General features: G+C 37.9%; 1 protein-coding gene and 1 non-coding gene across 2 annotated transcripts in view; both read left to right on the top strand.

The window, feature by feature from the left end:
- Positions 1–27,187, top strand: part of GPR158 (G protein-coupled receptor 158) — a 476,311-nt gene that overhangs the window by 390,761 nt on the left and 58,363 nt on the right. The window contains 1 exon segment of the mRNA XM_045871331.2: positions 18,643–18,752. Coding sequence (XP_045727287.1) covers positions 18,643–18,752 — 110 coding nt within the window.
- On the top strand, positions 26,270–26,376 carry LOC123845084 (U6 spliceosomal RNA). Its single transcript, XR_006790929.1, has one exon. It is a non-coding gene; the product is annotated as a U6 spliceosomal RNA (small nuclear RNA).

Here is a 27,187-nt window from a genome sequence, read left to right as displayed (position 1 = left end):
TGTGGAAGACAAACTCGGGGTCCGACAGTGGGGAGAGTGGTCACTCTGCCCTGACTCCCTCAGTGAAAGTGCTGTGCAGTGTCCTTCCAGGTACCCGTGTGTGTGTGTGTGTGTGTGTGTGTAAGTGTAACTCACTGGGTGGCCAAGCCTGGCAAGGCTGTCAGGATGAACAGGTGATTCTTTCTTTTAAATGTTAAAGATTTATAGTGATTATGACAAATTAGTCAGAAATCTTTTCATGTGTTTTTTCATTCCTTTATTATAAGAGTAATATACTTTCATTGTAAAAAAAATCAACTAGCACCAAAGGATTTAAGTTAAATAGTAAAAATCCCCCTCTCCCTCCCTGCCTCCTCCACTCCCAGTCGACCTACCCCAGAGGTAGATAATCTTGATAGTTTATGGTGTGCAACCATACATTCTTTTTTACATATATACAAACAGAATAATATTTTTATTACTGTTCTGCAACTTTGTTTTCATTTAAACAATTTCTCTTAAAGATGTTTTTACAGCAACAAAATCAGATCCACTTAATATTTTAAATTTCCTGGTTTTCCCTTTTGTATGGATGTAACAGGAATTATAGATTTAAGCTGTCCCCTCTGGGTAGACAATGTTTTCAATGTTTTTGCTGTTGCAAATAATTCTTTAGTGAATATTGGACATAAATATTTGCATATTTTGTATGCATGTATATGTAGGACATTTTTCTGGAAATGTTTTAACATTTAAGAGAAAGAATCACATGTTCATCCTAACAGCCTTGCCAGGCTTGGCCACCCAGTGAGTTACACACACACACACATTTTCTGGAGAAAAAATTTTCTGCATTTTATTAGTTTTTGAACACTTTCTTCACCCTTCCCTAGTCTTAGTCTGAGCTGTGGCTACACCAGCTCCACATGTGGCTTGCTTCTGAACTGTAAACTAGTATCAGTGGCTCTTAACTCTTGTTAAAACTACCTGTAGAGGAGTTTTTAAAAGGCAGGTTATTCAGACTGTGCCCTGGAACTACTGACTCAAAGTTTCTACAAGGGAAACCAGGGCTTTGACATGCTCTAATGCCATAGTGATTCTGTTGAGTCAGAGTTGAAGACCATCGAATTGGTTCTGGCCTCCAAATTTTCCCACGATTATGGCTGCCCCTTCTCTCTGACTCAGTAGTTCAGTCTCTGGGATGTCACTCTTTTCTTTCATAATTTTCTTCATGAATCATTCCAGTTTTATTTTTTAGCTTTTATTTTCCCATTTGTTAATTGCATTCTTATCTTTAGTTATATTTTTCATTTTTTTTACTTGAAAATTATTTTTACCCTATAAACATTATTCAGTTGAACCCCTCCATGTTTACTACACTGAACAAGCTGGTCAGAGTTCTCGGTGATCAGGCATTCTACAACATCTAGTCGCCATCAAAAACCCCTATCTTTGCCTTATTACTCTATCTTTCATACACAATGGTTGGCAATGAGGCATCATGATAATGAGCTTGTACTGTAGACTCAGGCCAGGTTTAAACCCCAGCTCTGCCACCTACTAGCTGTGTGACCTTGCACAAATTCCTCAACTTTTCTGTGCTTTGGGTTCCCCACATGAAAAGTGGAGAATATTACTAATGCCTACCTTAAAGGATTTTTGTAAGGAATAAGTAATTTGTTTCATGTAGGACACCTTGAAAGTAACTGGAATATAGCAAGTACTCATTAGATATAATTATTGTTATTACCCAACTCCCCCCCAAAAAGATTGTGAGACAGACCCCTGAGGGGCTTCTCTCTCTTCCGGTACAGGTTTTCACTTTCTTTGATTTCTTCATCTGGTTATACATTGCCATCTACTTTCCATCTTCCAGAATTTTATTGATATCTATCATCTTTTGGCATTTCTACTCATACTCTCTTTGGTCTTGAGTGTTTTACCATCATTAACTAGAGTTTCCAGAAGTAGCAGACATACACATGTTCAATTTGCCAGGTTTAACTTGAGGTCTTCATTCTTTCTTAGTCACAATTTAAACATAGACATAAATACTTGACAAGATCTAAATTATTTCTCCCAACCCACCATGACCATATCATATTTATCTCATTGTTTAAAAACATTAAAACCAAAAAAGTCATTTCTCAGCAGTTCCTAGTCATGAGCTATATGCAACAATCCCAGAATTGTGAACTTCATGATGAATTGGACTCCGTGGAGAGACAGCCTTGATAGATTTCTTTTCATCTTTTGAACATTTCTCCTTCAGGGGCGTCTGGGTGGCTCAGATCGTTAAGCATCTGCCTCTGGCACAGGTCATGCTCTCCATGTCCTGGGACCAAGCCCCACGTCAGGCTCCCTACTCAGCAGGGAGTCTGCTTCTCCCTCTCCTTCTGCCCCTCCCCCCCTCTCCTTCTACTGGTGCTCTCTCTCTCTGTAACTGTTTCTCTAATGAATAAAAAAGAGAAAACTAAAGATTTCTCCTTTAAAATTATTATTCACATTATCCTTTCTCTAAATGCATGCCCTATGTATTTAATGGCTTTTTATTCTATATTCTTCTTACATAATTCACTGTGAACATAACAGCATTTCTGACAATTATTAAAAGTACGGTTGCCTTTTGTGGTAGATAGCTTCTAAGATGGCCCCAATGATTCCTGCTTCCTCGTATTTACAGCCTGTGCAGTTCCCTCCCCTTGACTAACCTGTTTCTAATCAATAAAACACATCAGTGTGAAATGAAAGAATGTCACTTCCATGATGAGGTTATAAAAGATTATAACTTCCATCTTGCAAACAGACTTTCTCTTGCTAGCTTCACGGAAGTAAGTTGTTATGCTGGAGGGCTCCACATGGCAAGGAACTGAGAGAGGCCTCCCACCAACAGCCAGCTCAGGGCCCCACTTCCCTCAGCCCTCAAGGAACCAAATCCTGTCAACAACCACATGAGCTTAGAAGTGTATCCTTTCCCAACTGAGCTTTCAGATGAGACCCCAGCCCTGATTAATACTTTCATTATAGTCTTGTGAGAGACCTTGAGACCAGCAATGCTTAGATTGCTAACCCACAGATACTGTGAGATAGTAGATATGTGTTGTTTTAAGCTGCTAAGTTTGTATAATTTGTTATGCATCAATAGATAATGAATACACCTGGCTTTTCCAGCCTTACCCATCATACTACAGCTCTCCTACTGCTTTAAAGACATAGTTTGCCTTGTCTGTTTCTTTCACATTCCCTCTATACTCCATTCTCAACTCCACAGTATTCAGAAGCTTCTTTTCTGTCGGTATTTGAAGATACATGTACAAGAGGACTAAACAGATTCCTGATTCAAATGTGACAAATATCCAAAGTAATTCTCATGTTAATAATAAAACTGGCATTTTCTATTTATCTGTGGTTTATTAAATGATTCTATAAATACGATAGGATTTTGCATTATCTTCATTAAACTGTTGAGGAAACTGAATCCCACAGAACGTAAGGGATTTGTAGGTTGTATGTCTAATTAGTGGTAGAGCCCAGACTAGCATTTATGGCAGCTAACTCCAAATTCTTTTTTTATCAATTGCACTAGGCTACAGAGTCTCTTCCACCTGATTAGTAGGCAAATCATATTTGTATTATTTTACAAATGAAAATTTTCATCTTTTAAATCTTTTTCTCTTATCCAATCTCTTCTCCTGCCTCATATATATTTTCCTTAAGCTAGTTAATTCATTCCATGTATGTGTTTATTTTCATTTAGGTCTAAACCAGGTATATCATTCTACCAGCAATCACAGCAAAAATTTCTAAGATACCTGTTGCATATATTTTATATTCTGAATTAAGTAAAGTCCCCCAGTGTCTAATGGCCTTTCATTATCACTCCATTTACCAACTCCTGTACTATTCTTTGTCCATTATTTTTTTAAAAATTGAATCTATAAATCATTGATCATATTTAAGCTCATTTGTTCCTGAACCTGTTCATTCTCAAGAGATATATTTCTACCTCTCTAACAATTTATTAGTTCACAGATAAATTATACCTTTCTTATTATCAAATTTTAGGAGAGGACCCAGAAGGCTTAACTTTACACTCCCATTTTCTGCATGGATTAAACTAAAAGATTCAGTTATTCTGTGTTGTCTTACCATTTATTATGGTCCTGGAAGAGATATTGGAATAGATTTTTTACTTAAATTAACTTTTTTTTTCTAATTATAGAAAAATTTTAAAATACTAAGAAGTATGTGCATACTTAATACTAAAACCAGAAAATCACTGGCAATACTGTTAAGTTTGTGAGATATATATATTGACATATATACCCACATATACATATATATCTTTATATTTACTCAAACCAATCCTGAGGGGCGGAGCAAGATGGCAGAGGAGTAGGCGACCTGGATTTGGTCTGGTCTCAGGAATTCAGCTGGATAGGGATCAAACCATTCTGAACACCTATGAACTCAACAGGAGATCGAAGAAAAGAATAGCAACAACTCTCTGAACAGAAAAGCGACCACTTTCTGGAAGACAAAATGAGAAGATGGAAAAAATCACCTCAACAAAAAGAACAAGAGGTAGTACTGACTGCCAGGGACCTACTCAATACGGACATTAGTACGATGTTGGATCTAGAGTTCAGAATGATCACCTTAAAGATACTAGCTGGGCTTGAAAAAAGCATGGAAGTTATTAGAGAAAACCTTTCTGGAGAAATAAAAACTAAAATTTAACCAAGTTGAAATCAAAAAGGCTATTAATGAGGTGCAATCAAATATGGGGGTGCTAACTGCTAGGATAAATGAGGCAGAAGAGAGAATCAGTGATATAGAAGACCAAGTGATGGAATATAAAGAAGCTGAGAAAAAGAGAGATAAACAACTACTGGATCACGAGGGCAGAATTCGAGAGATAAGCGATACCATAAGACAAAATAACATCAGAATAATTGGGATCCCAGAAGAAGAAGAAAGAGAGAGAGGGGCAGAAGGTATATTGGAGCAAATTATAGCAGAGAACTTCCCTAATTTGGGGAAGGAAACAGGCATCAAAATCCAGGAAGCACAGAGAACCCCTCTCAAAATCAATAAAAATAGGTCAACACCCCGACATCTAATAGTAAAACTTAGGAGTCTCAGAGACAAAGAGAAAATCCTGAAAGCAGCTTGGGAGAAGAGATATGTAACCTACAAGGGTAGAAACATTAGATTGGCAACAGACCTATCCACAGAGACCTGGCAGGCCAGAAAGGACTGGCAGGATATATTCAGAGCACTAAATGAGAAAAATGCAGCCAAGAATACTCTATCCAGCTAGGCTGTCATTGAAAATTGAAGGAGAGATAAACAGCATCCAGGACAAACAAAAACTAAAGGAATTTGCAAACACGAAACCAGCCCTACAAGAAATATTGAAAGAGGTCCTCTAAGCAAAGAGAGAGCCTAAAAGCAACACAGACCAGAAAGGAACACAGACAATATACGGTAACAGTCACCTTACAGGCAATACAATGGCACTAAATTCCTATCTTTCAATAGTTACCCTGAATGTAAATGGGCTAAATGCCCCAATCAAAAGACACAGGCTATCAGATTGGATTAAAAAACAAGACCCATCGATATGCTGTCTATAAGTGACTCATTTTAGACCCAAAGACACCTCCAAATTGAAAGTGAGGGGGTGGAAAACCATTTACCATGCTAATGGACACCAAAAGAAAGCTGGGGTGGCAATCCTTATATCAGACAAATTAGATTTTAAAACAAAAACTGTAATAAGAGATGAGGAAGGACATTATATCCTACTTAAAGGGTCTATCCAACAAGAAGGTCTAACAATTGTAAATATCTATGCCCCTAACATGGGAGCAGCCAATTATACAAGGCAATTAATAACAAAAGCAAAGAAACATATCAACAACAATACAATAATAGTGGGGGACTTTAACACCCCCCTCACTGAAATGGACAGATCATCTAAGCAAAAGATCAACAAGGAAATAAAGACTTTAAATGACATACTGGACCAAATGGACTTCACAGACCTATTCAGAACATTCCATCCCAAAGCAACAGAATACACATTCTTCTCTAGTTCCCATGGAACATTCTCCAGAATCGATCACATCCTAGGTCACAAATCAGGTCTCAACCAGTACCAGAAGATTGGGATCATTCCCTGCCTATTTTCAGACCACAATGCTTTGATACTAGAACTCAATCACAAGAGGAAAGTCGGAAAGAACTCAAATACATGGAGGCTAAAGAGCATCCTACTAAAGAATGAATGGGTCAACTGGGAAATTAAAGAAAAATTTAAAAAATACATGGAAACCAATGAAAATGAAAACACAACTATTCAAAATCTTTGGGATGCAGCAAAGGCAGTCCTAAGAGGAAAGTATATAGCAATACAAGCCTTTCTCAAGAAACAAGGAAGGTCTCAAATACACAACCTAATCCTACACCTAAAGGAGCTGGAGAAAGAACAGCAAAGAAAGCCTAAACCCAGCAGGAGAAGAGAAATAATAAAGATCAGAGCAGAAATCAATGAAATAGAAACTAAAAGAACAGTAGAACAGATCAATGAAACTAGGAGCTGGTTCTTTGAAAGAATCAACAAGATTGATAAACCCCTGGCCAGACTTATCAAAAAGAAAAGAGAAATGACGCAAATCAACAAAATCATGAAAGAAAGAGGAGAGATCACAACCAACACCAAAGAAATACAAACAATTATAAGAACATATTATGAGCAACTCTATGCCAGCAAATTAGATAACCTGGAAGAAATGGAGGCATTCCTAGAGATGTATCAACTACCAAAACTGAACCAGGAAGAAATAGAAAACCTGAACAGACCCATAACCACTAAGGAAATTGAAGCAGTCATCAAAAATCTCCCAAAAAACAAAAGCCCAGGGCCAGATGGCTTCCCAGGGGAATTCTACCAAACATTTAAAGAAGAATTAATACCCATTCTTCTGAAACTGTTCCAAAAAATAGAAATGGAAGGAAAACTTCCAAACTCATTTTATGAGGCCAGCATTACCTTGATCCCCAAACCAGACAAAGACCCCCTCAAAAAGGAGAATTAGAGACCAATATCCCTGATGAACATGGATGCAAAAATTCTCACCAAAATACTAGCCAGTAGGATCCAACAGTACATCAAAAGGATTATTCACCACGACCAAGTGGGATTTATCCCTGGGCTGCAAGGTTGGTTCAACATCTGCAAATCAATCAACGTGATACAATACATTAACAAAAGAAAGAACAGGAACCATATGATCCTCTCAATAGATGCAGAAAAAGCATTTGACAAAGTACAGCATCCTTTCTTGATCAAAACTCTTCAGAGTATAGGGATAGAGGGTACATACCTCAATATCATAAAAGCCATCTATGAAAAACCTACAGCGAATATCATTCTCAATGGGGAAAAACTGAAAGCTTTCCCCCTAAGGTCAGGAACACGGCAGGGATGTCCACTATCACCACAGCTATTCAACATAGTATTGGAAGTCCTAGACACAGCAATCAGACAACAAAAAGAAATCAAAGGCATCCAAATCAGCAAAGAAGAAGTCAAACTCTCACTCTTTGCAGATGATATGATACTTATGTGGAAAACCCAAAAGACTCCACCCCAAAACAGCTAGAACTCATACAGGAATTCAGTAAAGTGGCAGGATATAAAATCAATGCACAGAAATCAGTGGCATTCCTATACACCAACAGCAAGACAGAAGAAAGAGAAATTAAGGAGTCGATCCCATTTACAATTGCACCCAAAACCATAAGATACCCAGGAATAAATCTAACCAAAGAGGCGAAGGATCTGTACTCAGAAAACTATAAAATACTCATGAAAGAAATTGAGAAAGACACAAAGAAATGAAAAAACGTTCCATTCTAATGGATTGGAAGGACAAATATTGTGAAGATGTCAATGCTACCTAGAGCCATCTACACATTCAGTGCAATCCCCATCAAAATACCATCCACTTTTTTCAAAGAAATGGAACAAATAATCCTAAAATTTGTATGGAACCAGAAAAGACCCCGAATAGCCAGAGGGATGTTGAAAAAGAAAAGCAAAGCTGGCGGCATCACAATTCCGGACTTCCAGCTCTATTACAAAGCTGTCATCATCAAGACAGTATGGTACTGACACAAAAACAGACACATAGATCAATGGAACAGAATAGAGAGCCCAGAAATGGACCCTCAACTCTATGGTCAACTCATCTTTGACAAAGCAGGAAAGAATGTCCAATGGAAAAAAGACAGTCTCTTCAACAAATGGTGTTGGGAAAATTGGATAGCCACATGCAGAACAATGAAACTGGACCATTTCCTTACACCACACACAAAAATAGACTCCAAATGGTTGAAAGACCTAAATGTAAGACAGGAGTCCATCCAAATCCTAAAGGAGAACACAGGCAGCAACCTCTTTGACCTCAGCCGAAGCAACTTCTTCCTAGAAACATCGCCAAAGGCAAGGGAAGCAAGGGCAAAAATGAACTATTGGGACTTCATCAAGATAAAAAGCTTTTGCAAAGCAAAGGAAACAGTCAACAAAACCAAAAGACAACCGACAGAATGGGAGAAGATATTTGCAAATGACATATCAGATAAAGGGCTAGTATCCAAAATCTATAAAGAACTCATCAATCTCAACACCCAAAGAACAAAGAATCCAATCAAGAAATGGGCAGAAGACATGAACAGACATTTTTCCAAAGAAGACATCCAAACGGCCAACAGACACATGAAAAAGTGTTCAATATCGCTCAGCATCAGGGAAATCCAAATCAAAACCTCAGTGAGATACCACCTCACACCAGTCAGAATGGCTAAAATTAACAAGTCAGGAAACGACAGATGTTGGCGGGGATGCGGAGAAAGGGGAACCCTCCTCCACTGTTGGTGGGAATGCAAGTTGGTGCAACCACTCTGGAAAACAGTATGGAAGTTCCTCAAAAAGTTGAAAATAGAGCTACCATACGATCCAGCAATTGCACTACTGGGTATTTACCCCAAAGATACAAATGTAGTGATCCGAAGGGGTATGTGCACCCCGATGTTTATAGCAGCAATGTCCACAATAGCCAAACTGTGGAAAGAGCCAAGATGTCCACCGACAGATGAATGGATAAAGAAGATGTGGTATATATATATACACATACACAATGGAATACTATGCAGCCATCAAAAGGAATGAGATCTTGCCATTTGCAACGACATGGATGGAACTGGAGGGTATTATGCTGAGCGAACTAAGTCAAACAGAGAAAGACATGTATCATATGACCTCACTGATATGAGGAATTCTTAATCTCAGGAAACTGAGTGTTGTTGGAGTGGGGGGTGGGGTGGGAGGGATGGGGTGACTGGGTGATAGACACTGGGGAGGGTATGTGCTCTGGTAAGCTCTGTGAATTGTGCAAGACTGTTGAATCTCAGATCTGTACCTCTGAAAAATAATGCAATATATGTTAAGAAAAAAAAAGAAGAAGAAGAAGATAGCAGGAGGGGAAGAATGAAGGGGGGAAAACGGAGGGGGAGACGAACCATGAGAGACGATGGACTCTGAAAAACAAACTGAGGGTTCTAGAGGGGAGGGGGGTGGGAGGATGGGTTAGCCTGGTAATGGGTATTAAAGAGGGCACGTTCTGCATGGAGCACTGGGTGTTACGCACAAACAATGAATCATGGAACACTACATCTAAAACTAATGATGTAATGTATGGTGATTAACATAACAATAAAAAAGAAAAACCAATCCTTGCTTAATAAAACTTTGCAGTAAGATTTTGAACTGAACCCTAAAAAGAGTTTATGACCATTTCAAAGAGTATAAATTTCATAGTAACAAAACAAAGCCAAAAATATCTTAACTGCATTACTTTGGTCATAATCTCACCACTCTGCTCACTGGTGTGTTTTTCTCAGAGGAACATGTAGTTCACTCATAAGAGCATCAAGAGAGAAAATAGGAAGCAGAACCATAGCTTTAGATTTTTTGTTTCTTTGTTTTTGCCTTTTTGATAATTATAGAAAACATAATTTTGAGATGGACTTCTTAATAGGAATAAACAATACAGTTTTCCCATTGGCTTTTATGGGTAGCCCCTTCATGATCTGCTTTCTGGAACAAATTAAGAGTGTTAAATTAAGGGTAATAAGCAGGGAGTAGATATGTTATTGTTTATGTGTATGTGTGTGTACATATATGTTCATATATACAAATAAATTTTAAGCATAATCAATATCACACTGTATGCTCTCTCTATATTTTATGTGCTGCTTGTTTTTTCACCTAACATAAATCCCAAGGACTTTACCATATTCATTAATATTTTTGAGAACATGACTGTTAGGATGGTATAATCTTCTATCCTAAGTCATGCACCATAATTTACTCTTCACCAAAAAATTATTCCTTCTGAACACATGAGCTGAGGTTGTAAAAGTTTTAGACAAAAATAGTCATTTGTTTCTATATTTATTATGTTTGTTGGGATGGGGTATTTCTACAAAGGGCCTTTTCTTGTGGAGAGATAGGAAAACAGACCAGGGAGCAGCATACTGCTCTTCCCTCCACCTTGCTGTGCTTTCCTGTAGGCCTGTAGGCAGCTAAGTATCACATTTCTGAATGCTGCATCCTGGGAGTCCTAATCCCTGAATGGATGAAGAGGGGGAGCTGACCAAGAAAGGTAGTCATGGACAAGAAGGCTCCAGGACTGGCTGGAGGCTGAAATAGTCTCTGCACAGTTAGGGCATGACCGAAGATTTTTCAGTGTGCTTGTTTCACTTAGTAAAACCCTATGGGTCTCAGAATTAGACTCTGACAAGGAGTAGGAATGCAAATCTTTCCCTGTTATCTTTGGGCTTTCAGATCTTATTCTGGTTCAGAGAATGAGGCATGTGTTGTTTTATTTAAAAGGTGCTTGTTGGGGCGCTTGGGTGGCTCAGTTGGTTAAGCGACTGCCTTCGGCTCAGGTCATGATCCTGGAGTCCCAGGATCGAGTCCCGCATCAGGCTCCCTGCTGGGGAGGGAGTCTGCTTCTCCCTCTGACCCTCCTCCCTCTCATGCTCTCTGTATCTCATTCTCTCTGTCTCAAATAAATAAATAAAATCTTTAAAAAAATAAAAATAAAAATAAAAGGTGCTTGTTAATTCGATACCATCTACCAGGCAGTGAGTAGAATCACCAGTGAGACTTTGGCATCTTGTCATCTTTGCCTTTAGTTTTTAGAGCTGTGACCCTTTTAAATTCTTTTTATCTTTTCAGGATTTTAGAGGAGCTATGTCAGGCATATCTCATCTGCTGTCACAGTAACCCCAATATGTTACTTATATATTATAAATATATAAAAGTTATGTATGCCCATTTTATATTTTAGTCTATTAATTTATCCCTCTTTAGTTGCTTTGAGTAATAGGCGCCAAGTGCAAGGTGATAAGTCCTAGACGATGGTTCTGTAAAGACATAATCACAATCATATTCCCTTTAATTTGTATGGTAATTGCATGCATGTAAAGTTGTATTAAGTAGTTTTTATTTTTTGTCATTTGGATCCAACTTTAGATATTTAAACATTTACAGGACACACATTTTCATCCTAAATATTTCCTGTGTACAGGATCATATTTCTTCCCAAATATAGAAAAAATAAATTTAGAACACAATCATGGAACTTCAAATCTACCTATTTTATCAAGCAGATCCTGTATAAGTGTCCTTTAATATACATAGTTCCACCTACATGATTCATTTCCAGCCTCCTACTTCAAGAGATAGCAAACCTGGTTGGATTAAGTAGTAGGTTTTAATATTAGATATTTCCAAGTGTTACCTTTGTGGACTGTCCTCCAAACAAGATACCAGCTTTATTCTTCACTCGTTCAGAAAGGATTGTTGGGAGCACGGTAAACTGGAGAAGGGGTTAAGTGGCCCTGGAAAATATTGAACTAGTGAGACTCTTCCTTGTAGGGCGAAGAAGGAAATTGTAGATGTGGCAGAGAGAGTCCTTAAAGCTTTAGAAGTCCTTCACATCCTTATCAAAAGACAACTTCTTCAACAGAAGTCTTGTCACGGGCATCTGTCACTGTGCTCCCATTACCCAATAATCTTTTTCTGTAAATAAAACTGTTCTGGGGCACCTGGTGGCTCAGTCGGTTGAGCGTCTGCCTTCAGCTCAGGTCATGATCCCGGGATCCTGGGATCGGGCCCCGCATCGGGCTCCATGTTCTGCGGGAAGCCTGCTTCTCCCTCTCCCACTCCCCCTGCTTGTGTTCCCTCTCTCGCTGTCTCTCTCTCTGTCAATTAAATAAAAAAATTTAAAAAAAAACTGTTCCTACACACCCACTAACATAAACACTAAAGCATGTTGCACCTCACTCACCTATACAAGTGGTTTAATTCACAACCAGTTTCACTGAACTAAAGCAAATAATACTCGATGAGTAAGTTAAGAAAGTAGAACTGCTGGGTCCCACACTATCAGGAAACTGTTGCTCAGATCCTTAAAATACCAGGCCTAAAGCCAGAGCTTCACACCTTTCTTCTCAGAGCTCTGGGAAGAGCATTGGACTGTGCTAGCTTCTGACCATTTTACCTTTCCGGCATTCCTCTTCTGAAGGCACTGGGCCTTGCATCTCCTGAGCCGACACAGCAGAGGTTAATTTTCTATCTCTGGTGTTGTGTCTGTATTTACAAAAGAAAGTTATTCTATTTAAAAATGTTCTTCTATTTTGTGCATATTTGGAAAGCCTAATATTCTTTTCTCTTGTGGTTCTCTTTTCTTCCCCATTAGCTGTGTTCAGTATCCAAAGAGTATAGGCAATCAAGCTGACTTCAAAACTAACTGAAAAAAAATTCATATTTGATGAAATGGGTGTATAATCTGTGCAGATTTGTTTATAATGAGGGGAATGCTTGGAAGGCCATTTCCAAAACAGCAGTGCTCTTTAAAAACACAATGCCTAGAGTATCCCACCACTAAGATCAGCTGATTGAATTTTGTAAGCATCTGAAAAAACTTCCAGTGTTGAAGAACCAAGTCCTTAAAATATACAGAGGGTCTTTCTTTCTCTCACCCTACCCTCCTAAACCTGCTTACAATCTATACCCTGTGCTCATGCATCCAGCAATTATGCATGCTCTTGGGTCCTTAGGGTACTCAGTGACAGACGTGGTACACTTATGTCCTGCTTCTCACACACTAAATATCTTTATGCCTTATCATTAGCCGCTAGTATTGAAAAGAGAACGGGGAAAGTTTTCTCTTGAAATATGTACTTTGAAAATATACCTGAGGCAGTTATTCTAGTAGAGGAACTTTTTATGGGTTCTGGTTGAAAAACAATCTTTTATAACCAGGGCAAATTAAGTAACCCCATTAAAGTTCAGTCTCTTTATCTTTAAAATGGGAATAATAAAGTATACCTAGACCCTAAATGTAAGGAAGATGTCTATCACAGTGATCAGTTGGGGTGGGGGGTGCGCGCGCACAGGCAGCTATTATGAATGCTACATAAAATGGCAGCTATTTGTATTATCATCATCGTTCATAAATTCTTTGGCCCAGTGGCTTAGGTTTTCTCCATTTCTTCTTTTATGAAGGTTTGTTATAAAACTTGTCATTAACTTGGAATTTGGGAAGGGATAGTTACAATAATTTGTGATCTATATGTTTATATACATTATATTTAACAAGAAAAGTTGAAATATTGAGATCTGAAAAATACTGAAACTTCCTTATCTTTTTTCTCCCCCTTTCTCATTATGGAGTATATTAACTACTAAAAAGCTAGATCTGGGTTAGATGTTGTATACAACTTACACTCAATATATCAAAAATTAAACTTAACCATCTTTTCTCCCTCCTTCCTTCCCTTCTCCTTCCCTCCTTCCCTTCCTTTTTTTAAGTTTCTTTCCTTGGTTACCTATGATTGGTTACCTACTGTTGGCAGGTACAATACTAGGGAATGGGTATGCAATCATGAGTAAGATAGTTACAATCCCTGCCCTCATGCAACTTACAAACTAACTAGTAGACATATTTAACAAATTTATTATTTTACAAATTTAACAAATTAATTACAGAAACAATTATATCAAAATAGAGTTGTTAAATGTGATGAAGGAAAGCTCAGAATTCAATACAAGTAAATAGTGTGCAGATAAGATGGAAACCTGATACAGTCTGGGGAGTGCCAACTCTGAGCTGAGACATGAAGGATGAAGTGGGGTGAGGAGGTTTCTAAGTAGAGCTAGCATAGTTATACTCAGATTGATGCATCTTTTTTATTTTATCTGTTTCTTTCTATACACAATCATCCTTCCAGTCACCCAGGCTTAAAATCTTCACATTATTTTTGACACTTTATTCGCTTTTGCCTCAACAAATAATCAGCTGCCTGCCCAATTTTCTTGATTCGGCATGTTCTTTCCTCTGTGCTCATGAATGCCTGAATTCCCATTCTCACTACAGTAGTTATGTCCTTCTTTACCATTTTCCTACAGCTGTATTTTTTCTTTCATTCAACACATATTTATGAGCACTTTTGTGTGCCTGGACTTTAGTTAGTTAGTGCCAGTATTACAGAATTGGACATGATAAACATGGTTGTCACAAAGCTTACAAATGGAATGCAGTGCTGTGGATCTGGTGCTGTGATCAAGTAGGGACGGTGTGCTAAGCCACAGGGAAGGCCTCCTCTGCCTAGAGGAGGAGTGATTTAGACTGAAGCCTGAAAGGTGAATAGGAGTAAGCCAGGTATAGGTGAGACAGTTGGATTGTATGAGGAATATCCAGTCAGAAGGGACAGCATATGCAAGAATCAGAAGGTGTGAGTAGGTGGAAAGTAATGATGTAATAGAAGTAAGCTGGTATCTATCATCCTAAATAATTTAGACTTTTGGGGCACCTGGGTGGCTCAGTTGGTTAAGCATCTGACTCTTGATTTTGGTTGAGGTCATGATCTCTGGGCCATGAGCTTAGGCCCCAAATTGGGCTCTGCACTCAGTGTGGAGTCTGCTTGGGATTCTCTCTCTCCCTCTCCTTCCTCCCTGCTCCACCCCCTGTGCACACGTATGCACGCTCTCTCCCCCTCTCTCTCAAATAAATGGTCTTTTAAAAAAATAATAATTTAGACTTTTTCATAAGAACCCTGGGAGCCACTGAAAGGTTCTACACAGGAGAGTTAAGGAAGCAGAAGCATTTGGGGACTAGAGTAAAGGAGGATGCTAAAATAAGATGTAAGAAAAGGAAAAGGTTCGGTGAGGAAGATGATGAATTTGTTTTGTTTTGTTGTGATTTCTCCTAACTGGCCTTCTTACCTTCAGTATCTTCCCCTTCCATAGCATCCAGTCATCTCGTGTGATGCTGCCAGATTAACTCCCAGGAACACACTTCTGACCTCAATTTAAAGAAGTTTAATGATATATTTGGTCATGGAATAAAATCTGAATTCCTCACCCTTTTATTTAAAGCTTACAATGAACTGGTCCCACATCTGTTTTAAAGCTTGGGTGGCTCAGTCGTTAAGCGTCTGCCATCGGCTCAGGTCATGATCCCAGGGTCCTGGGATCAAGCCCCACATCAGGCTTCCTGCTCAGCCAGAAGCCTTCTTCTCCCTCTCCCTCTGCCCCTGCTTGTGTTCTCTCTCTTGCTGTGTCTCTCTCTGTCAAATAAATAAATAAAGTCTTTAAAGCTTGGTTTTTAGTACTCCCCTTTATGTCTTCCTGTCCATAACCATGCACTCCACACTCTTGAAGCTTTCCCACAACCAAGCCTTTGTCCCAGGCTCCCTCCCCCCTTCCTGTTTGCTTACATACTTAAACCCTGTCCTCCTCCAGGTCCTTACTCAGATGTGAACCCTCCTACGATAACTTCGCTTGTTTCCACTGAGAGTAATTCCTCTTTTCTCTGAATCCTCAGTATGATTCAGTTCACAGTATGATAGCATTTGTCACCTCCCCCATGTGATAGAACTATTTAGAGAGGCAAGACATGAACTTGGGAACTCAACTGCCTGGATTCAGATCCTAGCCCTGACATTTCCTGGCTGTGTGATGCTGAGCACATCTCCTAAATTCTCTGTGTGTCATTCCTCCATTGCAAAATAAACAGTCCTACTGTATAAGGTACTGTGGGGATTAAATAAGTAAATACTGTAAAAATGCTTAATTTTGTGTCTAGCAATAGTACTATATAAATATTTGGTATGATCATGCCATTATTTTTATCATGTACATGGAGCATCCTCTCTTCTAAACTATAACTTGAGGACCTAATCCACATCTGATTTATTATAATGGCTTCTAAATTGCAGACTAAATAAATAGTGAATGAGTGAATCAGAATCACAATGATTAGTGAATCCTAATTGGACTTTTCACATAGTTTATTTTGAAGATAACATTTATTTCTGACCGACTCATTTACAGTAACAAGCCCTCAAATTCTTCATTTGTGAAATAAAAGTTTGAAGCTATAACAGTAGTTCCTGAACAATTCAAGAGCAGTTCTTTTCTCCAAATATTCAGACTTCTGTCTTACATTCTTCACCTTTGCTTACTCATGCCCTTAATCATTGTTCGGTGTGCAATGGAAAACTTTGTATAGTAAGTCACAGGATTTTGTAGATTCCAGGAATCCACTGTGCTAGAATAAACTCTAAAGTCATTTCTAGTGGAAATATTTGAGATTTTTGTATATTCTAGACTTTAGGTCTCTCTCTCACTAGTTTCTAATCTGTCATTTCTCTCTGCCATGAGAAGGAACACATATCCCCTAACCTCTTAATCTTCTACCAAGTTTTCTCCATTTGTTTTTTTTCCCCTAAATTTTCCCTTCTTCCTTCAGCTCAGATTCCTTACTAAACAATACAGCTTATTTTGCAGAACTTATAATTACTGCTGGACTCTTGGGTAAAGGGACTGTTTCTAAAATATATGAGCTAGGGGTGCCTAGGTGGCTCAATCGTTTAGCGTCTGCCTTCAGCTCAGGTCATGATCCCGGGGTTCTGGGATCGAGCCCCATGTTGGGCTCTCTGCTCAGTGGGAAGCCTGCTTCTCCCTCTCCCACCCCCCCTGCTTGTGTTCCCTCTCTCGCTGTCTCTTTCTGTCAAAATAAATAAATAAAATCTTTAAAATAAATAAATAAATAAATAAATAAATAAATAAATAAATAAATAAAATACATGAACTAAAACCTAGAACACACATTTACAGAATTTAACTTATTTTGTGAAAATAGCAAATAAAGGAAATGTTTTTGTATCAATTCTTGGATAACTCCAAGCACTTTCCTGGTAGAATGAATTTTAAAATCACATCTTTATCTGCATCTTTCAGCATAGACCTAATGAATTAGAAAATTAAGGACAAATACTACATATACATAAAGCAACATTATCTCCTGGCCACACCTATTTTTTACCTTCCTTTGATTTCTTCTTAATACCAGGCTTATTTCCACTCCTTGAGAATTTAATTCTAATGGTATTGAAAGTACCTAGTTTAATATCTTTATAAGGTAGAACTATTTGAGAAATACCATCAGAGAGTTGTCGGTAATGTCATTCCTGGCCCTGTTGGAGAGTAGGGCCCCACTGGTAAGATATCAGCAAGAAAATGTCAGCACCCACCCCATGTCACCCAGCTATGCTTTATGCTTCCCAATATTTATATCTTTGGGATTTAAAAAAAAAAAAAAAAACCTAAAATAACACTCAGAGTTTTAGGAGTGAGTATATTTTTCTGTTATGATGACCTTCTTTTCAGAAAAATCAGTTCAGGCCTGCCACTCCAGCATAAGAGTAAAAGTTTACATTCTTCAACAACACTTATTCTTTAGATTTCTTGAGCAGGGCCAAACCTATTCCTGTTCTATGAGGGCTTGCTCAAAACCACCAGTAGCATATGAAAGGTAACACATACATTGCCTTGCACATGCCTTTTGACTGCCCCCACCCCCACCCAGAATTGACCACTTGTTCCTTGTGTCCCAACAAACCTGCCAGATGTTTATCACAGCACCTTTGCTACGTTAATGCAATTCCTCATTTACAGGTCTCTCTTCTCTTTCTTATTGGCCTTGTATCTACAGCATCTAGTATAGTATCTGGCTCATAGTAAATGTTTAATTAATATTTGCTCAGTGAGAACTCTGGAGTGAGAAGAGTTAGTGAGGCGACTGAGCCAGGTACTAAGTGGTAGATTGACTGGGGAGTACGATACAGGATAATCCTCTCACGGCTGGTTCAGACAGGGGAAAAGTACTGCTGGAAGTATGGAGGTGGGAATCAGCAAAGCTCCAGTGGAGTATGACAATGGAAGACAGCCTGGCTGGCCCATCTGGGGAAATAAAGAGAGTTAAGTTTGAATGTGCCAAAGGCTTAGAGACAATTGATAGAAACTCCTGAGAGTCAGAATTAAAGAACTTAGGTTTGATTTGAAAGCAATAGGAAGACTGTAGTCTTTTGATTTGGACCATGAATGATGAAAATAATATTTTAAAGTGTTATTTAAAAGGATGTGTGCTTATGTCAAAATTCATATGTGAAATATTGATTTTAGTCTGTGGGTCATCAGTTGATCCTGAAGGTCTCTTTCTTTCTGTTCTTATCCCACAGGTTGTTATTTTGTACTTTGAGCCAAGCACATTTCGCTGTATTCTCCTCAGATGGGTCCGTCTTCTCGGTTTTGCTACTGTTTATGGAACTGTCACTCTCAAGCTTCACAGGTATATTGTATTTCACTAGTTTTCATTCCCATGAGAGGATCAAAGTGTTTGTCTTAGCATGTAATTGCAAGCTGGGTCAGCCGCTTAAATGGTTTAATTTCAAGAATTTAGACAGCAAGACAGTACACTTTTTTTTTTTCATTTTCAAGGCAATATCATTAGGATTCTCTAGGAAAATCTTTAAAACAACTGAATTTGAACAACATATTTCAATAAAATGTGCCATTGGGTATGGAAAATTTAATTCTGAATAAAAAAATAGTTTAGAATGAATTCAAGAGAGTATTTACTAGCTAAGAACAGGAAAGAATACAAAGATGATACAACTAAAGATCCAGGTCCAGAGCTCCCAAAGAATCCTTATATAGTAGAATTCAGCAGTCCGCTGACTTGACAGAGACTACTGTTCTTCATTCATGAATTACATGCCCCAGGGTAATCCTGCTGATAGTCAATGGGTGAAGTTCAAAAAAATAGTGTTCTTGACTTTCCTCCTTAACCAGTGTGCTCTAGTGATTATCAGCCTTGTAAATTAGATAATGGGGTAAATGCTCTTATACTTTCAAAACCACCTACTTTTCTTAATGTATATGATAAGTATGCGGAACAAAAAGGCATATAGTACATTACCTATCCACAAAGGGCTTTCCTTTGCCTCCTCTTTCCAAAACTCTCTCAATGCAGTGATGCCAAAGACCACTGGAGAGAGAATGTAATTTCTCCCTCATGATAAAACTGCAGCTCTATAGAGGAAACCCTTTATGCTGATTAGCTTTAAAGTTGTTTTTAAACATAGTAAACCATTCATATTCCCATGCTAATATGATCATAAGTGTTTCTCAATAAAAGTATTTTAATATGGCTTAGACAACAGTTTATCTTAGAGCCATAATATGTGTTATATTTGTCCTTAAATATTCTCCTTTCAATCTTTCTTAAAATGTGATCATTTTACTGTCTACTACACAAGAATCTTGATTTCTTTTTTGGGGTTCTTGTTTTGTTTGTTTTGTTTCATTGGTACTTACTTACTGGGAATGCTCCAGAGTATCTTTTTGGAATAAACATAAATATCCTTACCTCTCAAGATTCCTTTCTTACATATGTCCTATAGTACAAAGAACATTGGACTGGATGTCAGGAGATCCAACTTAAATCTCATTTCAGCCTCTAACTCTAGGAAATCATAGGCTTCTATATCCTATAAAAGGAAAAGATTAGACCAATCTCTAATGTTCTTCCTGACATTCATTTTATTCTGTCCACATCACAGCACACTTTGCTATTATGTCTTTGTAGTCTTCAAGTATCTTCCCGTTTCCATTCCTTATACAATAGCTATTTTCAACTGATGCTCACCAAAGGAAATGAGTAATCACTGGCAGCCTATAACAGACAATAAGCCTTCTAGAATCCCTGAGAGAATGGGTGACCTCTTGAAATTTAAAAAATGATCCCTCTCCCTATGAGTCTAGCACTTAGCATCTCTTGGGTCCTCTATTACATAACACAGTTTGTTTATTTAATTATCTTCTTCTTTTTTTACCTAATTTACTTTCTCTTTGAAGTGAGGGTCTTACCATTGAATCCCCAGCCCTTAGCACAATGACTGATACATGGTAGGTGTTTAGTACATATTAGTTGATGATTGAATGAATAAAAATGTCAGATACAGACTTAGAAGCTGTTTCCAACAGTTCTCTCCACACATAATGCATTCACAGTCCCCTGACTCACTGGATGTCCCCACATTTCTAGAACATATAACTCTGTGGTCTGCAAGAAGCTGTTTGGTGGGATGCAAACACAGTATTAAATAACACTGAATCATGTCATGAGAAAATTACTTCCATTCAGAAGCTCTTTCCATCCTGATTATTTCCAAGAGAAAAATTAGTGTGGAACTAGTAGGTCTCTAACACCTGCCAAACACTTGCTAATCTCCCCTTGCAACAAAGAGCAGATCAAGCTTCAGGCTAGAACTTTCCATTGCAATGCTACCTTGATAGAACTTAATGACCATCTCACTGTATTTCTATAGTTACTTTCTATTTCTGTATTATCAGTTTTTCATTTAAAGTAGCAATATAAAGTTTCCTTTAAAATGTTTTAAATAGAAATTGATTTAAAGAACATATAGCTAGTACACAGACATAGGCAGAAATCTTGACTGTGGTATGCAAATGATTGGAATTTGAGAAACTAGTCCATCATTCTTTAGTTTATTTCAAAGACTGGACTTAAAGCTATTTTCTATGTCTTTAGAAGTCAATGTAGTAAAGAGTTACCACTGAAGGTTTAAATCAAGTAGAAACTGTTTCTAACTTAATGAGCTGAATTTTTCTTATCCTGTCTGAACCATATGGCTTTATATTATATTATGTTTTTTCATATTGCTTAAATTTAACCGATTCCAATATTGTTTCAGTCTATAAAACTGAACAATTAGCATCCCAGAGGAATGTGAATAACCCACTGGAAGTGACTGGCTGAATGTTTCTTGTTCCCCATTCTTAGTTGTGCATGTGCCTGTATTTATATATTTAGGTATTTGTTAAGTGAATGAATGGGTGGATGGTTATGGTGAATGCAGCTGCCATGGGTGTCTTTGGTTGGTATCTTTTAGATTCAAGTAACATGTAGACTTCTAAGATTTGGTAGTAACATGATAAAGAGGAAAGACATAAAGGGGCGCCTGGGTGGCTCGGTTGATTGAGCATCTGCCTTCGGCTCAGGTCATGATCTCAGGGTCCTGGAATCAAGCCCTGTGTTGGGCTCCTTCCTCAACAGGTATTCTGCTTCTCCCTCTCCTCCCTGAGCTTGTGTGCTCTTGCTTACTGTCTCTCTCTCTCTCTCTCTCTCTCTCAAATAAGTAAATAAAAAACAACCTTTAGGGCACCTGGGTGGCTCAGTTGGTTAAGTGACTGCCTTCGGCTCAGGTCATGATCCTGGAGTCCCGGGATCTAGTCCCACATCAGGCTCCCTGCTCGGTAGGGGGTCTGCTTCTCCCTCTGGCCCTCCCCCGTCTCATGCTCTCTCTCTCTCATTCTCTCTGTCTCAAATAAATAAATGAAATCTTTAAAAAAAAAAAAAAAAAAAAACAACCTTTAAAAAAATTTAAAAAGAGGAAAGGCATAAATCCTAACAAATCCAAATTCAAATTTCAGTTCTGCCGTTAACTATTTATACAACCAAGAATAAATTATTTTAACATCTGAAAATCAGTTTTCTCACCTCACCTGTAAAGTTGTTGTAAAGGCTAAACATGACTGGAATATGTGTAAATATATCAAGGGAATGGGGTTACTATGGCTGAATTAAGCAATAAGGAAATTCATTGGAAAAATATGGAGAAAGGCATGGAACTAGGCTTGACCCAAGATAGATTGAGGGATCAAGATATCATGGTGAATGCCATATATCATTTTCATAGGAACTTCATTTTTTTATCTCCAGATTTTTTTCAAAAAGTAAATCCTACCTCTCTAGGCAGAAAATTCTAAGGAATTTATCAGTACAGATACATAAAGTGACTGTTAACGTCCCTTGAGAATAGGATGGCAAGAAAGACCTGAGTTTTTGTTTTATTTCCCTTACTTCCCTCAAGGCTTAGTAAAATTATGGAACATTTCTTTCTCCATCTCCTGGTTTCTCACTGATTGATGGTAGTGTTTACAGAATTCCAGTAGCCCTGAAAACTTGGCGCAAATATGAAAAAGGAACAGGATCTCACGCTGTCACAGAAATGATACTATTAGCCTGGGAGGGATCTTAAAGGTTTCATTCACTTTTACCAAATCTTCCACTTTTTAATTTAGTGGTCTCTCCCTGTATTTGAGAATTATACAGAGACTACCATGCCAATCCAAAGGAAAATTGCAAAAGAGTCTTTTGTTTATTAACAGTGCAATATAGGGGTGTAACAAGTTGGGGGCAGGGTGAGTGGTTTGCCTCTTCACAGAGGAGTCTTTTATCACTGACGTTTAGAATCACTATCACAGGATGGTGATAAAAAGCAGACCAACTTTCAGTAGTCTTTATTATTGCCCTAAATTCTCTACAGGCAAATGGGTCCCTTTGTTACCTATACCCTAGGGCAAGCCAGTCCCACTGCCCCACCTCATTGGCAGGCCATTCATGCACTGCAATTTATTTGAACCTGAAACTGTTTTTCCTTTTTGGAGAAAGAAGGAAGAATGGTACAGGTTTTAGCTCTCTTAATATGGATCAAAGAGAAAATAAAGCTGAAGTAGGAAAAATGAAGAAGTTTATTTGTAAAGAGTTTGCTTCAGTAACCATACAGAAGTTTGACTTGGGACACGAATGATACAGGACAGATCTAAAAGAACATCTAGTTCTTTGTGTGGTTGTGTGGGCTCACAGAATACTTGCTAAGCTAGTTTTGTTTGTTTTAAGAAAATTGGTAAGGCAATATCTCAAGGTTCAGAAAAGCCCAGTATATTTTCAGGAGGCAAAATGAGGAAATGTTTTAAATGAAAGGGGGTGGAGAGAGATTAAGAAACTTAATGCTAAAAGAACATTTTCCTATTCCCCGTAATATGGTTTCTGAAAACAAATGGCCTTTTTCCTTTTTCCAAGGCTAATCAAGAAAAAAACAAAAGACTTTTTTGTACTATATTTTAAATGAATATTTAAGCAAGCTGTGAAAAAGCCTTCTTCTGGCTCTGGACTGGGGATTTTCATTTCATACATTATTCAGTACTCCTTGCTCTAGATACAACACAATACATAGCAGTTTTCTCTACTGTGCCCATTAACACCAAATATTTACACTTTGTGGGAAGGTTTTGTGTTTTATTTTTTTTTTTTTTTTGGTTGTTTCCTCCTAAATTTTAAAAAGTGACTGGAAGTTACCTATATTTATTTATTTTATCTATTCTTTATAAGGATACATAAAATACAGTAAGATACCTTAAATTTTTGAAAGAACAAAAGAAAAGCAAGTTAGGACTGTCTAGAGAAGCCAAGAACTCATAACAAAATGAAGGTTGCCTTCTTTAGCTTAACTTATGATAACCACTGGCTGGAAGGCAATTTGAGATAGAGACTCAGGCAAATTAGACTGTCTATTAGCTGCAGAACCATCTGCCTTAGCAAGGTGTTGGTTAGCCCTCATTTATGAAAGCCAAAAAAAATAATAATAAAAAAATAACAACCTTTGTTCTTAGGTGGCTGAGCAAAATGCCTGTGGGCGTACACAGATTCTTCTAAAAATCTTGCATTTACCCCAGCTCACAGATTAATGTTGTTTAAGGTCCCAAATCATGGCCCATAGGGGTTTGAACATGGAACACTTTCAAAACGGTTTTAGTCTGTTGCCCACCTCAGCCAAAATAACATATCGAGAACACTTCCTTTGACCATGTAGCCATGGACATTACGTTTTGACTAGGAAATAGGAAGAGTTTGCCATATGGATGCTGGTAATGATAGGGATTTCAGGTCCTCCTTTCCGCTGAGTTCACTGTGATGGATCATCTTTTCTGGCTGCTGATCTGGATGTAGAATACCTTCAAGTGAAGAATTACTCATAGTGACATTTCTTAAGAACCATATTGTCCCAGAGAAAAGAGACTCATTCATAAGCTTCTGAGGAAGCTCTCTTTCCCTGTCAGGGTGCTATTCCGACATTGTTAATGAAAAAAAAAAATTATTCTGACACTTGTTAAACAATGGTAAGACAGACTTTATTCAGGGGCACAACAACATGGGTTTTACAGCAAGGGAGAGAGATTGGGTTCAACTCAGAATACATAAAGGAAACATGGGGATTTATAGTTAAGGAGCAGGATATGGTTCAGTGGATGAAATACTACTAAGAGAAAGCATCAGAGGCAAGGAGAATGTCTGGCTAAACCAACTTGACAGGATTCTTGAGAAAGGCAGGCGGATGTGGTCTCAGATATCAAAGGTGGGAGATTCTCACTAAGCTGACTTAGTAAGATTTTTGCTACAATTGGGCAATGCAAAGACAAGGGAAGTCCAAAGCTTGGGCCCAGTCGAGCAGAAGACTCAGAGGAGGCTGGCTAAAGTTTGATTATGGAGAGAATCTTTGTCAAGAAGTAGCAAGTAGGTTATAGTATACCATAACGACTCATGCTAATGCACAGAACTATTTGTGTGCTATCCTGATTCTAATTAACTTTCAGAAAGTGTGTAGTTACACACCTTAGTTTTGCAGGCTCTACATTTCTGTCATTCTGTTCATTCATACGCTTGGAAGGACCTAGAAGAAGAGACGCCCTTGAAACCTGAGAAATAAGCATAATTGTGCCCTGTCACTTCTCCTTCCTGTACTCATCTCCCCTTTGTTGGCATACTCATAATCTGTCCAGAGCTGCCTGAGTCTGAGTCTTATGGGACTTTGCATACAGCCAGTCCTTATGGATGGCTCCCCAGAAACCATGAAAACAGAATCTCCTAAGCTCCAATGAATTACTTTTTGATTATAAAATCTCTGACTAACTAGAGGATAAGACAATTCCCTCTGCTCATTCCTCCCCACCCTGACCCTTCTAATGACTTCATACTGCCCTATCTAGCTTCCTGTAGGACCCCAGCTGTATGACCCTAAATATTGTTATGTTGGTTTATTCTTGTCACTTTCAGAAGCTAATTAAATGATGCTGGCTTGAATAGCTTCATTTATGAATTAATATGTTCAATTTAATCTACTTATAGGAAGTAAAAGATTTGGGAAATATAAGCATATTGATAAAAGATGTCTTTTATTAACTAGAGGTCTATATTCATATAGGACCTTTAAAACATCAATGAGTAACCTTTTTAAATGCAATTAGAAATAAAAGTAAAATTCATTTTTTAATTGTTCTACTTTTCAGAATGTATTAAATATTAGACAGGAATAAAATGGGAATGTATCCCACTCAGAAAACTGAAGAGACTTTAAAGCTTTACTTATTTTGTCTGACATCAGATGTCCTACTTGATTTTTTTGTGACACATAATTTTGAAATACACTTTATTTTATAACATCTAAATTCAGAGCTTTTCAATATTAAACTTCTCTTTTTGTTTTTGCTATATATATATACATATATATATATACATGCTCCAGTTTCTTGTCACAGCATCAACATTTTACATCAAGATTTCTGGAAATAGGTTTGAATTAGAATATATAGTTTAGGGGCTATGTGGCACATTGGAAACATGGGGTTTTTTTATTGCCTGGATTGTATGGTTTCGACTTATCTATGTGTGCGTACAATTGTGTGTGTGTGTGTATGTGTGTTAATCAACATTAAAATTATGAATAAAAACCCATCTGGTAATTCAGAATTAGTACTTCCCAGACTAGTTGATAAATACTTTATCCTAATGTTCTTCATTAGAAACTAACAAATCCTGTATGCCCTCAAGTGGAAATGTTTCTTTTCCTCATGTGAAGTAGATAAAAGAGAGTAAGTGGGAAATGAGATTCATTCATTCATGTAGCAAAAAGAAGGGCAGCCAGGCTTTAAAGGCCACAGTGAGTGCTCACTTCAGCAGCTCTTATACTAAAACTGGAATGACACAAAAAAGGTTAGCACGGCCTCTGCACGAGGATGACACACAGATTCGTGAAGTGTTCCATATTTTTGAATAAAGACCTGCTATAATAAATATATTAACTTAAACAGGAAGGAAGGTAGGAAGGAAGGGAGGGAGGGGAGGGAGGGAAGGAGGGAAGGAAGGAGGGAGGAAGGGAGGGTGGAAGGAAGGAAGGAAAGGCAGGCTAGCCACAGTGAGAGAGTCTGCTTTTGCAAGCCCTTTACTGCCATCCCCCACTGCTGTTGTCAGGACCCAGAGGCAACGGCTTGGCTTGAGTTATTGGATAGACACACCTGTGTCCTTTCTGTCACACCATCAGTTCCCCTGGCCTCCAGTTACTCTGTTGCCCGTCACCTAGCATTTACATGTGTCCAGTCCAGAATACCTGAGTTGTGTTTACATTTTCATTCAGTTCAAAATAATTTCTAATTTGAATTACTCTTTGACCCACAGATTATTTAGAAGTATTATTTAGTGTGCAAATATTTGAGGGATTTTCCAAAAATCTTTGTTTTTGATTTCTAATTTAATTCTGTTGTAGTCAGAGTGCATACCTTGTATGACTTGAATCCACTTAAATTTAAAAACTCATTTTATGGCCCAGAATATAATCTATCTTGGGCACTTGTCTTCTGTGGTTTTGTGGTTGTTCAATAATTTTGTTCAAGTTTTTTATATCCTTATTAAGTTATCTCTACTTGTTCAAATGAGAGAATAGTTGGAAATTTCATATTTGCCTGTTTCTCCTCGTAGTTCTTTCAGTTTTTGCTTCATATATTTTGAAGTTCTGTTCTTAGATACATAAGCATTTGGAGTTTTTAGGTCCTATTTATAGGACATGGACTCATGTAAAGTTTGTG

The sequence above is a fragment of the Mirounga angustirostris genome, unplaced genomic scaffold (genome assembly GCF_029215605.1).
Source record: "Mirounga angustirostris isolate CCGP_5_RB_7025 unplaced genomic scaffold, mMirAng1.0.hap1 SCAF_5, whole genome shotgun sequence".
Lineage (NCBI taxonomy): Eukaryota > Metazoa > Chordata > Mammalia > Carnivora > Phocidae > Mirounga > Mirounga angustirostris.
This window is presented reverse-complemented; position numbering and strand designations above follow the sequence as displayed.